At 41.3% G+C, this 12,854-nt stretch overlaps 1 protein-coding gene across 1 annotated transcript in view; it reads left to right on the plus strand.

Moving 5' to 3' along the window:
- The first annotated feature begins 4,856 nt into the window (after nucleotides 1–4,856).
- ERICH3 (glutamate rich 3) overlaps nucleotides 4,857–12,854 on the plus strand; it is a 119,705-nt gene continuing 111,707 nt past the window's right edge. Inside the window, exon 1 of the mRNA XM_024990109.2 lies at nucleotides 4,857–5,282. Within this exon, the coding sequence (XP_024845877.1) occupies nucleotides 5,260–5,282 (23 nt within the window). The 5' untranslated portion in view covers nucleotides 4,857–5,259. The remainder of the gene's footprint in view (nucleotides 5,283–12,854) is intronic.

A 12,854-nucleotide genomic window follows, 5' to 3' on the forward strand; every position in this document is an offset into this window, starting at 1 on the left:
CCATATCCGTACTTCTATCACTGCGCTTTGCACTTACTTTGTCATTCTTCATCTGCGTGTCTATGTAGCCGATATACTTCAGCTTCAGGGCAGACAGTCACTCTGTTTGTCTGTGAGGCCTCAGGTACAGTAAATGCTATTGATTTCCCATGGCCACTAAATAAGTTTATTGAATGTCCATTCCAATCTGTCTGTAGATTCTTTCTAGCTCAGAAATAGGGGTAGAAGGGTTTGGAGACACCTCACCTATCCCGGTTGCTCAGAACTCTAAATTAGGACTGTCTGCTTGAGTTTGTCTCTGTATCCATTGTATATGCCTGCCAAGCCCTTCCTATATAATATCCAATACCATGCTTCACCAAATGACTCACTGGAATTAAGCTAATTAGGGAAGATTATTAGGGAAAGCTGGAAAACAATTCAGGTTTGAAATTAAATCCGTGTACATTTGTTCTTTATTTTCCAACTTCTCAATGCTGAAGTTCTGAAGGACCCAAGCTAATGTTGGAGGATACAAGGTATTAGGAAGCTCTCTTATAAACATAACCATCTACACTTGTGCCCTGATGAAATGCTTACACTACTTTCTACTGGAGTTTTATGCTCAGTCATGTGACCCTCCATTGTGACTTCATGGACTGTGGCCTTCTGGGCTCCTGTCCATGGCATTTCCCAGGCAAGAATACTGAAGCGGGCTGTTGTCTTTTCCTCCCCCAGAGGACCTTCCCAACCCAGGGGTTGAACCCATGTCTCCTGCATCTCTTGCATTGGCAGGCGGGTTCTTTACCACTGAGCTACCAGGGAAGTCTCACTGAAGTCTTATCAGTTCAGTTCAGTCACTCAGTCATGTCCAACTCTTTGCGACCCTGTGGATTGCAGCACACCAGGCATCCCTGTCCATCACCAACTCCTAGAGCTTGTTCAAACTCATGTCCATCGAGTTGGTGATATCATCCAACCATCTTATCCTCTGTCATTCCCTTCTCCTCTGACCTTCTATCTTTCTCAGCATCAGGATGTTTTCCAGTGAGTCAATTCTTCACATCAGGTGGCCAAAGTATTGGAGCTTCAGCTTCAGCATCAGTCCTTCCAATGAATATTCAGGACTGATTCCCTTTAGGATTGACACCCTTTGGGATGTGACTGTGCACAAAACCACACACAGTTTTTTGCATGGTTCTGTGTGTATATTGCATAAAATATGTTGATTTTTAAAAATAAAATATGTATTATTAAGTAGGAAGCTAATCACACTCATACATTTCAAGCATAATATTTGCTCCCAGGATTCAGATTTATGCACTAAAAGCAAGGGACTTGGACAGTCCTTTGCTGTCCAAGGGACTCTCAAGAGTCTTCTCCAACACCACAGTTCAAAAGCATCAATTCTTTGGTGCTCAGGTTTCTTTATGGTCCAACTCTCACATCCATACATGACTACTGGAAAAACCATCGTTTTGCCTATACGGACCTTTGTCAGCAAATTAATGTCTCTGCTTTTTAATATGCTGTCTAGGTTGGTCATAGCTTTTCTTCCAAGAAGCAAGTGTCTTTTAATTTCATGGCTGTAGTCACTATCTTAAGTGATTCTGGAGCCCAAGAAAATAAAGTGGAGTTATATATAGTGCTGTTAAAAGAAGGTCATATCAGATCGTCATGCACGTCTGCTACATCTGAGGAGAAAGTCCTGATGAGTTGATCTTTACCTGTGGGAGAAAATAAACCCTTGGGAAAACTTATTGCTCATCTGTTTATGCTTTCCTTCATTTGCTTGTTGAGTATACTTTGTGAGAATCACTGTGGTAGGTACTGAGGATAAAAGATAAAAGATATGGTATATGTTCTCAAAGTCCAGGAGGGTAAATTACCTCTTGGACTACAGTGACAATCTAAGCCAGGGGTGGACTAACTCTTTCTGTAAAGGACTAGATAGTAAATATTCTAGTCTTTGTGAGCCATAAGGTCATTGTGACAATTACTCAATTCTGCCTTTGTAACACCGAAGCAGCCATAGGTGATTTATAAACAAATGTGTGTCTCTGTTCCAAAACTTTACTTATGGATACTGAAATGTGAATTTCATGTAATGTTCATGTATCCTATGACATTATTTTTCTTTTGACTTTTTCAAACAATTTACAAATGTAGCAACCATTCTACACTTGTGGAATGTAAAAAACCAGGCAGCAGCAAAGATTTGACCCTTGAGCCATGGATTTCCCACCCCTGACCTAGGAGATGGTCGCTGATGGTTTAGATCTGTGATTTCCAGGTTCAGCTAGTATTCAACCAAAGCAGAGATCCAGTCATCATTCTAGGAGTAGTTCTTGTGTTTCTTCTCTCCTGCTTCTATCAACCTCTTGTCCACAAAGCACAATTCCACAGGTCTTTGTACAAAACAGAAATCTCTTTGTATTTATGATACTACCAGGGACATATGGGGACTTGTTTCCCTGTGAGAAAATGAAAATGACTCTAGTGACTATTTGGTCTCTGAAACAGTTTAATTTACTGTTTTTTTTTTTTTTTCTCTTTTCCTTTTTCCCATCTCCATACTAGAAATTAACATAAAAATTCCTTCTGGCTAAATTCCCAATGCATTCTCACAGTGAGCATTTTCTGAAGTGAAAATTAGTAGCTTCCTTGCAGTTTTCATCAGGGATGTGAAATTGTGCAGCTTGCGGGGGTAGTGAACTCAAACCCCATTTATGAATTATTACATGCTGCTCAGGGTACCTCACTGTCTGCTGCGTGCCAGATAGTCTTTCCTACAAACCCTGAGTATCTAAATAGTGGATTTTAATTTTCTTTCTCATTCCACCAGTGAGAGAATACCATTTTCTATTTACACAAATGAATTAATATGTAACAACTAGTACTTACATAATATTATTTTATTTACACCATCCTTAGGGGTTGGTAGCACTTAGGAAAATGATGAAGTCTCTCTATAGTCCTTCTCTCTCCCTCCCAGTTTTTATCCAGGTGAAATCTTCTTACAGTGAACTTTAAGGACATCATCCAAGGGAAACGACAATCAATAGGAGTAAGCTTATGGGGGAAGGGTGGGTTCAAGTGCCATTTATGGCTGTGCAGTGATTAGGTATATATCTATAAGGCTTCCTCGTTTAAACATAAAATGCCACTTCAAATCACATATTTCTTCTTTGACAACCTTGGCCTCTCTCTAGTTGCTCTAGCCATCTGCTCCCCAAAGCAGCTTGGAGTCCTCTGTCTCAGGACCTAAGCTATTGAGCTAGAATGCTATTTTGTCTCTACAGAGATGACTCTTGGTCTTTCAGGTCAGAAAACTCTGATAGTATAGAAAATTTGACTTCTGCAGCAATGCACAGGAGTTATGGAGAAAGGAATCTGTAATTGTTAAAAACCCAGGTTTTGGAATCACAGTTGTATTTGAATCCTGGTTTTCCCACTTAGAAGCTATTATACACTTCAGGCAAAAAAAATAACTTCTCTGTGTCTTATGAAATGAAGGAAAAAAACCAACTTTAGAGAATAGAGGTAAGGATTAAGTGAGATAATGAACAGTTAGTAAGTGCTCAATAAAAGACCAAGGAGAGCATTTAGTAAGTACTCAGTAAAAATGAGAAGGAAATGGCAACCCACTCCAGTGTTCTTGCCTGGAGAATCCCAGGGATGGCAGAGCCTGGTGGGCTGCTGTCTATGGGGTCACACAGAGTTGGACACGACTGAAGCGACTTAGTGGCAGTAGCAGCAGCAGCAGTAAAAATGAAACCATTTTGAAGAGATTTTTCTTTTTGCCTTCATTTATACTCCAAACAATTGTTACACTGCTGTTTGCCTCTGAGACTACTGAAAAATAATAGATATACATGTAGATATACACCATGAAATAGAGAAGCTCAGGTTCAAGTAGGAAAGGCAGCCACAGATCAGTAAGTAAGTGTGAAACAGATATGTCCAGGCAGAGTGGGACCCCAGAGGCAGGAGTCATAAACTCACCTGGAGATGTCAAAGAAGACAAGATTTGAGGTAAGAGTTGAAGGATGAATAGAAGTTTGTCAAGTTGTCAGGGTAGAAGCATGTTCCCATGAGAGGGAAAGTGAAAATTTGGTCTTGCTAGAGTTTAGGGTAGCAGAGGCGGAGAAAGTGGAGAATGAGGTTGACAAAGGATGCTAGGGATAGATGATAAAGGGGCTTGAATGTCATGTGAAGCAGACTGGACTCTGACGTTCTTGGTGGGCCTTTAGGACGCGTGGGAAAGCAGAATGCCATTAATGAGATGATGCTTTTCATGCTGGTAAGTGTGGCTGAGCTAGAACTGAGATCCATGGAGAACTCAGTCACCTTGAATGTGTCCAACCCTGACTTATACAAGGCAAACCTGAGGCCGGAGGTCAGATTACCCAGTATAGAACCTGACAAAGCAAAAACAGGACTAGGAATAGCTCATCTGAATCCTAGGCTTTCAACTTCCTCCACACCAAGGCCCCCTTGAATAAACCCAGGCTTCTCTGACTAAGCCTTGCATTTTCCCTACTAGATTCAAATACAAGTTCCAGGAGCCAGCATGCTTCAGTGAGGAACAGCATCTTTCCCCCTTTCTGAATATCAGAACCCTCAGCCCTGTCTGCCAGAAGTAGTGACCTCAGTTAGGAGCAAGGTTGGGGGTTTTCCAAGGAGGAAATCCAGGAACAGCAATCTCTGGCAGTTGGAGAAACAAAATCAAAAGCCACAGCTTGAACTAACCCTCCCTTCCCAGGGCCTAGCAGAAAGCACACCAGCATAAGCAGGGCGTGTGTGTGTGTGTGTGTGTATGTGTGTGTTTTCATGTCGCAGGTGCCTAGGGAACCTGCCCGCATAGTGGGTGTGTGTGTTCAGATCGCAGGTGCCTAGGGAACGACAGCCCTAGAGCTACAGCGCAGGGGCCTGGGTATCCTCTCACATCTGGGCCCAGTAAAAGCGCTGGAAGCTGGGCTTCACTTCCAGCTTCCCTGGGCTCGGCTCCAGCAGCGCTTGGGCTTCTCTAAATCCTCCCCGCTTGCCTTCCTTCCCGCCTTAGCAACCGGAGGAGGTGGATACCGCGGGCGGGTGAGGCCCTGGGAGGCTGCGTGCAGCCCGGGCGCCCAGGGGCGGCGGCCCAGCCCCAGTGCCCCGCGCACTGGCGACCGCAGTGCGGAACCACCCGGCAAAGGCGACTGTAGCGGCCCCGGCGTGCACAGGTCCCCCGAACCCACCCTCCGTGCCCGCCGCGGGTCCAAAAGGGATCCTGCAAAAATGAGCCATTCTCACCCTGCTGGGTAAGTGACAACTGGAGCTTTTCCACGCCGCGGCAGGTGGCGGCTGCAGCCAGCGGCCCCTCCGCCCGTTCCTTCTGCTGCTGAGGGAAGGGGCGAGCGGGGAGAGGGGGCTGGGGAGAGGAGGAAAAGAATACGGATTCTGGGTCGCAGCGAGGATGGCAGACATCCCAGGCTTCGTATCTCCCCTCTCCCCTCCCTCACTTCTTTCCATGACGTTTACCCCCTTTGAAATGTTCACTCAGGAAGGATTTAAAAATGGATGTGAAAAATGCATACATTAAGCAAGGACATTAGCTGAGACCAAGAGGATCCTGCCTGATGGAACATACGTGTTTAAATACAAAAGCAAAGGTCAAAACATGCGCATTCGTTTGGAGAATCAAGGCTTAGAGATAAATTCTCACTGTGGCGTCTTGCATTCAAACGAGTTGTGCCACGCACTGAGGGAGGTTTCCTGTGAGGGTACCCCATATTTCAGGATTTTTATCTGCCCCATCTCAAAAGGATCATAGGGGTTTAAAAAAAAAAAAAAAGTTGTGACCAGGGGAGGTGGTGTGATGCAGAAAGGCAAGAAGGAAGAAGCAAGAAGGGTGCCTTTGTGTTTACACATGATCTCCTGTTGTGTTGGGCAGGGTGACTCCTCGGAAGACATATTTTGGCAATTATTCAGTCTGTTTTAGAAAGTTAACACAGTCATTATTGGCTGTTGAAAAGAAAAAAATAAAACCAACCCCCAATGGATCTTGGTCCTTTTATTGGAAGAGAGAATATCCAGTTTCCTTTTGAATTAAACAATGTAATGCATATTAGATGTTTTTTTTTTATTATGATACATCTAGTAAGCAGATAATATCCTAGTTGATCTTGCAACTAATTTGAAGATGCTTTCCTTTTTAATTGAATTTATTGCACATTTTCAAGAGCAGCAAATTAGCAGAGGACAACATATTTAAGATCATTTGGAGTTTGTGATGTCTGAAATACCACATTAGTGGCTGGGTTCAGGATTTATAGTCAAACTTAAAGATTTTGCTTTTTAATGAATTCTCTGAATGCAAGACATAAATGAAATTGTTTGAAAAAACTAAAGGCCTATAAGGTGCCCTGTTGGAAGTCAGTTTCAGAACTTTTTGGAAAGTGATGAAACTATGCCTAAATAAGCTTCCTATTTTATCTTAAATTGAGTTCAGTTTAGGTACTTGAGGGGATCCTCTGGTCGCTCAGATGGTAAAGAATCTGCCTGCAATGGGGGAGACCGGGGCTTGATCCCTGCGTCTGGAAGATCCCTGGATGAGGGCGTGGCAACCCATTTCAGTATTCTGAAGAATACTGAAGAATCAATGGACAGAGGAACCTGGCAGGCTGCAGTGCATGCGGTCGAAAAGAGTCAGACACGACTGAACGACTAACACTTAGGTACTTGAAGGGTTTGATGCTGAACTGTGCAGTTTTAGTTGCTGTGGGTCAGTGGGATGTAAATGGCACTATTTTTCTGCAGCTGCTTTTTGTAGTGTCCACATTCAGGAAAATGAATGTGTCAGTCATGGTTGTCTTCCTATGTTTTTCAAGTTTTTGGCTAAGTCAGAATCTGATTAGACCATTTAATCATCTATTTTCCAATGTGGAAAAACCTGTAGCTGCTGGCTAAATTGTGCATGATTAAGATTTCAGAAGCTGAAGTGAAATTTTTCTGAAGCTCGATTAGTTCCAAGCACATGGGAAAAATAGGAAAATGTGTGATCTAGTGAAAGAGTGTGCTTCATGGTACTCTGCAAGAAAGATAGCAAGATGCAATAATAATCGTGCACTAAAATGGTAGACACTGTGTCTCATTCATCTTTGTGCCCCCTTTGCTTATTCCTATATAAAGTAGTGCTCAACAGATGCTTGTGGAATGAATGATATCATCTGACAGTGCATCCAGTCTAGAGGTGGATGGATTCACAAAAGAAAACCATATAAGAGCTAAATATTTATTAAGTGCTTACCATGTGCCAGACTCTAGTCTACAGTTTTACAGGACAGACCTCATTAATCTTCCCACTCACTTCACGAGGCAGATTCTAGTAACTCTTCTTTTCACACATAAGAAAACTGAGGACTGAGAAGTTTTCAGAGATTTTACAGGTAGGAGGGGGTCAGGGCTCTAATAAAAAGCCAAGGAGTCCAGCTGCAGAGCCTATGTGACTAACCTTTACACGATCTGCCTCTCATGGTCAAGAGCTGAGATGTGGGGGAGCCCTAAATACATGAAAATTCTCAATCAGATCAGACCAACCTCTGACAGGTGTTAGTGGTACATAGCTTTCAGTATTTTGATATAGAATTAGAAAATAATATTGTGATAGTGTCTATATGTATATATTTTTTGTTTGTACTTCAAAAATAAATGAAAACAATAAACAGAAAAACTCCAAATGCCTTAAAAGTCACCCAAGAATAAAATTATTCAAATTGCTAAAGTTTTCCCTCAAAATAAGTAGTCATTATTTTTCTTGTCTATGCTACCATTTGGAAAGAATAAAAGTTCCAGTAGCAAATAAAAGGTTTCATTAAAGCTGAGAAAGTTTTCCATCATTACTGAAGCAATTTGTATTTATTACATTTTAAGATTTAAAGTGGTAATAAAATGTAGTTGTACAGCAAAACAGAAATTTGAAATTCCTAAAATTCCACCAGTCAATAAGATACTTTCTCTTGGTGCTTGCTTTGAGTTCCACTGCTTCCTTAATTACAGCAGGAAACACTTGACGTAAAAATTGCAAAGGGCCTGGTGCTGACTTTGTTCCAATAGAGTTTGGAGTAAATAAAAATGGTCTTAAAAACTTCTGCCAAAGATGATAATAGAGACTTTGTTTCTGAGCTGCATTGTAATTTGGGGGAAGTCAACTATAACGTACTGTTTCTGGCAATGCCATCTCTAATGAAATTGTTTTAGAGTGGAAAATTTCAATTGATAGTCCCTCGAGTTTGTTCAATTTCATCCTGAGTTGCTATTTGTTTGTGTGGGTGTTTGTGGGTTGTGCTCTAGTCCTGGAGGTGGAATGGGGATTTTATACCCCTCAGTCATGCATGAGGATAAAATGATATGGCTCTTCTGACTCCTTCAAAGGATCATCACTGAATCCATGTGCAGTGGCTCCCTGTGTGAAAGATAAGCTTGGCTCTGAGTAGAGATAGTCACACTCATCTGTAAATTTGCTTTGAGGAACTGGAAGAATGGGAAGCATTATAGTTTATGAGAAAATAAAAATGCAGAAGATGTATGTTTGGAAAGATTATTCCAAGGTTTTGAAACTTTTCTTTTTTGGTTTAGACTTACTAATTTATACCGTTTAATGTGAAGATATGTTTCTATAGTAACAGAAGATGCTGAACTGTGATTTAGAAAGAATGATCATATCCTTAGTACTCTCAAATCACTCAGTTCTATTTCATCAAAGGCAGAGTACAAAGTGCTATGGGTAAAATTATCAATTTTTAGATAGTTTATAGTGTATATGTATATCCAAAAGATTATAAACCAACATTTCATTTACATATGGAATATCCATTGCATTTTGTCTCTGCCTTCTTTTTATCAATCCAGCATGGTATTTCTTGTTCTGTTTTTTAAAAAATGATATATAATTAACATACAACCTTATATTCTTTGCAGGTGTACAACATAATGATTTGATATTTGTCTACTTTGCAAAATGATCACCACAGATACCAAATGATCTCACTTATATGTGGAATCTAAAACAACAACAACAGCAACATGAACTCATAGATACAGAGAATAGATTGGTGGTGGCCAGGGGTCGGGGGTGGGGGAGCAGTTGGAAAATGGGGGAAGGTGGTCAAAGGTACAATCCTCCAGTTATAAATAAACGTGGATGTGATGTACGTCATGGTGACAATAGTTAATAATACTGTATTTTAAATTTGAAAGTGGCTAAGGGAGTAGATCTTCAAAGATATCACACATGTACATAATTTGTAACTATGTGTAGGGTTGCCTGTTAATGAAACTGATTACAGTATCTTTGCCTCACTAGCAAGTGTAGTACTTTGTAGGAGCATTCTAGTCTCTTTGTTGCTCACAACTCCTACCACCAAAATTATCTGTGGCACAGAATTTCAGACTTGAAGTAATTAAATATTTGATTTCAAATTGGGTAGTTTCTGTTTACCCTCACATTAAATATTAACATGACTTCATGGAGTAAATTGTTTCTGGTTAAAGGAGGTGAATTGAACATGCTCAGTTGTCTTGGCTTCCTCTCTGATCATTTTGTTACAGAGTTTGTTCTCTTATTTTTTATAGAAGAGATGTCATCTCTTATCCCTTTGCTTAACAAACCTGTTCACATAACTAGATGGGAATGGAAAGGGATTTGTTATTTGTTTTATGCCTGCATGAGTGCGTGCTAAGTTGTTTCAGTCGTGTCCGACTCTTTGCAGCCCTGTGGACTATAGCCCACCAAGCCCCTCGGTCTATGGGGATTCTCCAGCAAGAATACTGGAGTTGGTTGCCGTGCCCTCCCCCAGGGAATCTTCCCGACCCAGGGATCAAACCCCATGTCTCTTATGTCTCCTGCATTGGCAGGCAGGTTCTTTACCACTAGCACCACCTGGGAAGCCCTATTTGCTATACAACATCACTCAGTTCTTTGAAGTTTTCAGAGATATATGACAAACATCACATAGTGATCTATTACCCCTTTTTTTCCAATGATCTGTCAAATTACAGCTCAATTAGGTCCTCCTTCAGTTGTCCTGGAAGCAGACATTGGAAACTACTTGCAATCATATTTGTTGCCCAGTCAAAGCCATTTATTATGTCAACACCTACATAATACTTCAAACTGTCCCTTTGTCTCACAAATGTTTTTCTAAGTTCAGTACACCCTAAGAAGACACCATATGGTGAGACGTATGCATTTCTTTTGTGAAAGTGGAAAGTTGATTACAAAATGGAAAGGCAGGAGCTGGCTCAACATGGCTTGGAGTGCATTTTTTAGACAGACCAGTATTAGGAGAGTATATGGAGGAAACTTAAGGGTCTAAAAATTGATTCCGTTCAAACATTCCTTGCCTGGGTTCCCCTAGGAAATCTCTGGGTATCCCATGGGAGTACATATCCCAGTTTACAAACTTCTGGTTTAGCACACAGGGTGCTGTCAAATGAAGGCTGCAGTATAGCAATCCACACTTCTTTCTCTCATTCCCTATTGAAGATCGGCATCTCTAAGCTGTTAGAAGTAGAGACTTCCCCCAAATTACTTTGGTTATTAATAACTATGAAAAGATTTTTGGGGAGACAAGAAAATAAAACATTTTAAATGTTCAACTGACTCATTGTGCAATTCTAAAATCAACCTGAATAATCCTGATCTGGGATGTTTATGTATTTTCAAGACTTTTGCTTTCCACAGATATCAGTTTCAATGAAAACTTCAGAAACTAGAATTTAGTACTGAAATAATCCTTAAGCTTTAGTTGCTGATTTTGGTACAAAACAAAAGAAGTAGTATGCACATGGAATCTTTGGATCTTTCCCTCTATGACTTACTCAGTTCCCCATACAAATAGTAGAAAATCGTATATTCTTTGGAATGATTCCATAAATGTCTGTCAATTTTAAATAAACTGTCCAATTAGGTGGGCTTAGGAACCAGAGATCAAATTGCCAACATCCACTGGATCATCAAAGAAGCAAGAGAGTTCCAGAAAAACATCTATTTCTGCTTTATTGACTATGCCAAAGCCTTTGACTGTGTGGATCACTATAAACTGTGGAAAATTCTAAAAGAGATGGGAATACCAGACCACCTGACCTGCCTCTTGAGAAACCTATATGTAGGTCAGAAAGCAACAGTTAGAACTGGACATGGAACAACAGACTGGTTCCAAATAGGAAAAGGAGTATGTCAAGGCTGTATATTGTGACCCAGCTTATTTAACTTATATGCAGAGTATATCATGAGAAACTTTGGGCTGGAGGAAGCACAAGCTGGAATCAAGGTTCCTGGGAGAAATATCCATAACCTCAGATATGCAGATGACACCACCTTTATGGCAGAAAGTGAAGAGAAAATAAAAAGCCTCTTGATGAAAGTGAAAGAGGAGAGTGCAAAAGTTGGCTTAAAGCTCAACATTCAGAAAACTAAGATCATGGCATCTGGTCCCATCACTTCATGGCAAATAGATGGGGAAACAGTGTCAGACTTTATCTTTTGGGGTTCTAAAATCACTGCAGATGGTGACTGCAGCCATGAAATTAAAAGACGCTTACTCCTTGGAAGGAAAGTTATGACCAACCTAGATAGCATATTCAAAAGCAGAGATATTACTTTGCCAACAAAGGTCCGTCTAGTCAAGGCTATGGTTTTTCCAGTGGTCATGTATGGATGTGAGAGTTGGACTGTGAAGGAAGCTGAACGCTGAAGAATTGATGCTTTTGAACTGTGGTGTTGGAGAAGACTCTTGAGAGTCCCTTGGACTGCAAGGAGATCCAACCAATCCATCCTAAAGGAGATCAGTCCTGGGTGTTCATTGGAAGGACTGATGCTGAGGCTGAAACTCCAGTACTTTGGCCACCTCATGCGAAGAGTTGACTCATTGGAAAAGACCCTGATGCTGGGAGGGATTGGGGGCAGGAGGAGAAGGGGATGACAGAGGATGAGATGGCTGCATGGCATCACTGACTCAATAGACATCAGTTTGGGTAAACTCCAGGAGTTGGTGATGGACAGGGAGGCCTGGCATGCTGTGATTCATGGGGTTGCAAAGAGTCGGACATGACTGAGCATCTGAACTGAACTGAAAATTTTGAAAAAGAGAAAAAAAATTAAGTTTCTGCATTCATACTGGTTTGCAAGTGTCTTTTGTCACTTTTCTTTAAACTTGAAATCCCAAACGATACATTATGAATATGATTTATATTTTTAAAGAGGATGAGGAAAGAGGAAAATCAGTTGAGGCATTTGGAGGAAAACCTTTTACACTACAAAAAAGGACATACATTTATGCTTTCAGTTACAATAAGATAAATATGAATGTGGACTTCTGAGGTGGTGCTAGTGGTAAAGAACCTGCTTGCCAATGCAGGAAATATAAGAGATGCAGGTTTGATTCCTGGGTGGGGAAGATCTCCTGGAGGAGGGCATGGCAACCCAGTCCAGTATTCTTACAGTTTCCCTTGCTTACTTGCCCCCTGAGCTAGGGGTGAGCTTGTTCCTTATATGGGGTGAGAGTAGGGGTTTATCCAGGGGTTGAGTCAGAGGGGTGGCTTAGATACTTTGCCCACCCCTTAGGTACTGTTGTGTGCAGGGGCATGTGCAGTACCCCACAGTCGCTCTGGGCTCTTCAGAGCAGCAGTTGGGTTTTTTGGTCTCTTTGTATCTTTTGTCCAGAATTTGACCCAGCTGCCGCAAGCATGTAGTTATTTTTCATCCCATATAGTTTCTTTGTATTTTGTTGCTGGAGGAGAGATGTGTTCAGGGGCAAGCACTGCAGCACTGCAACAAGGGCTATTGAACAGGACTTGGTTAGTGCCCTCAAAAGTAGGTTATTTGAGTGTTG

This window comes from Bos taurus, chromosome 3 (assembly GCF_002263795.3).
Source record: "Bos taurus isolate L1 Dominette 01449 registration number 42190680 breed Hereford chromosome 3, ARS-UCD2.0, whole genome shotgun sequence".
Classification (NCBI taxonomy): Eukaryota; Metazoa; Chordata; class Mammalia; order Artiodactyla; family Bovidae; genus Bos; species Bos taurus.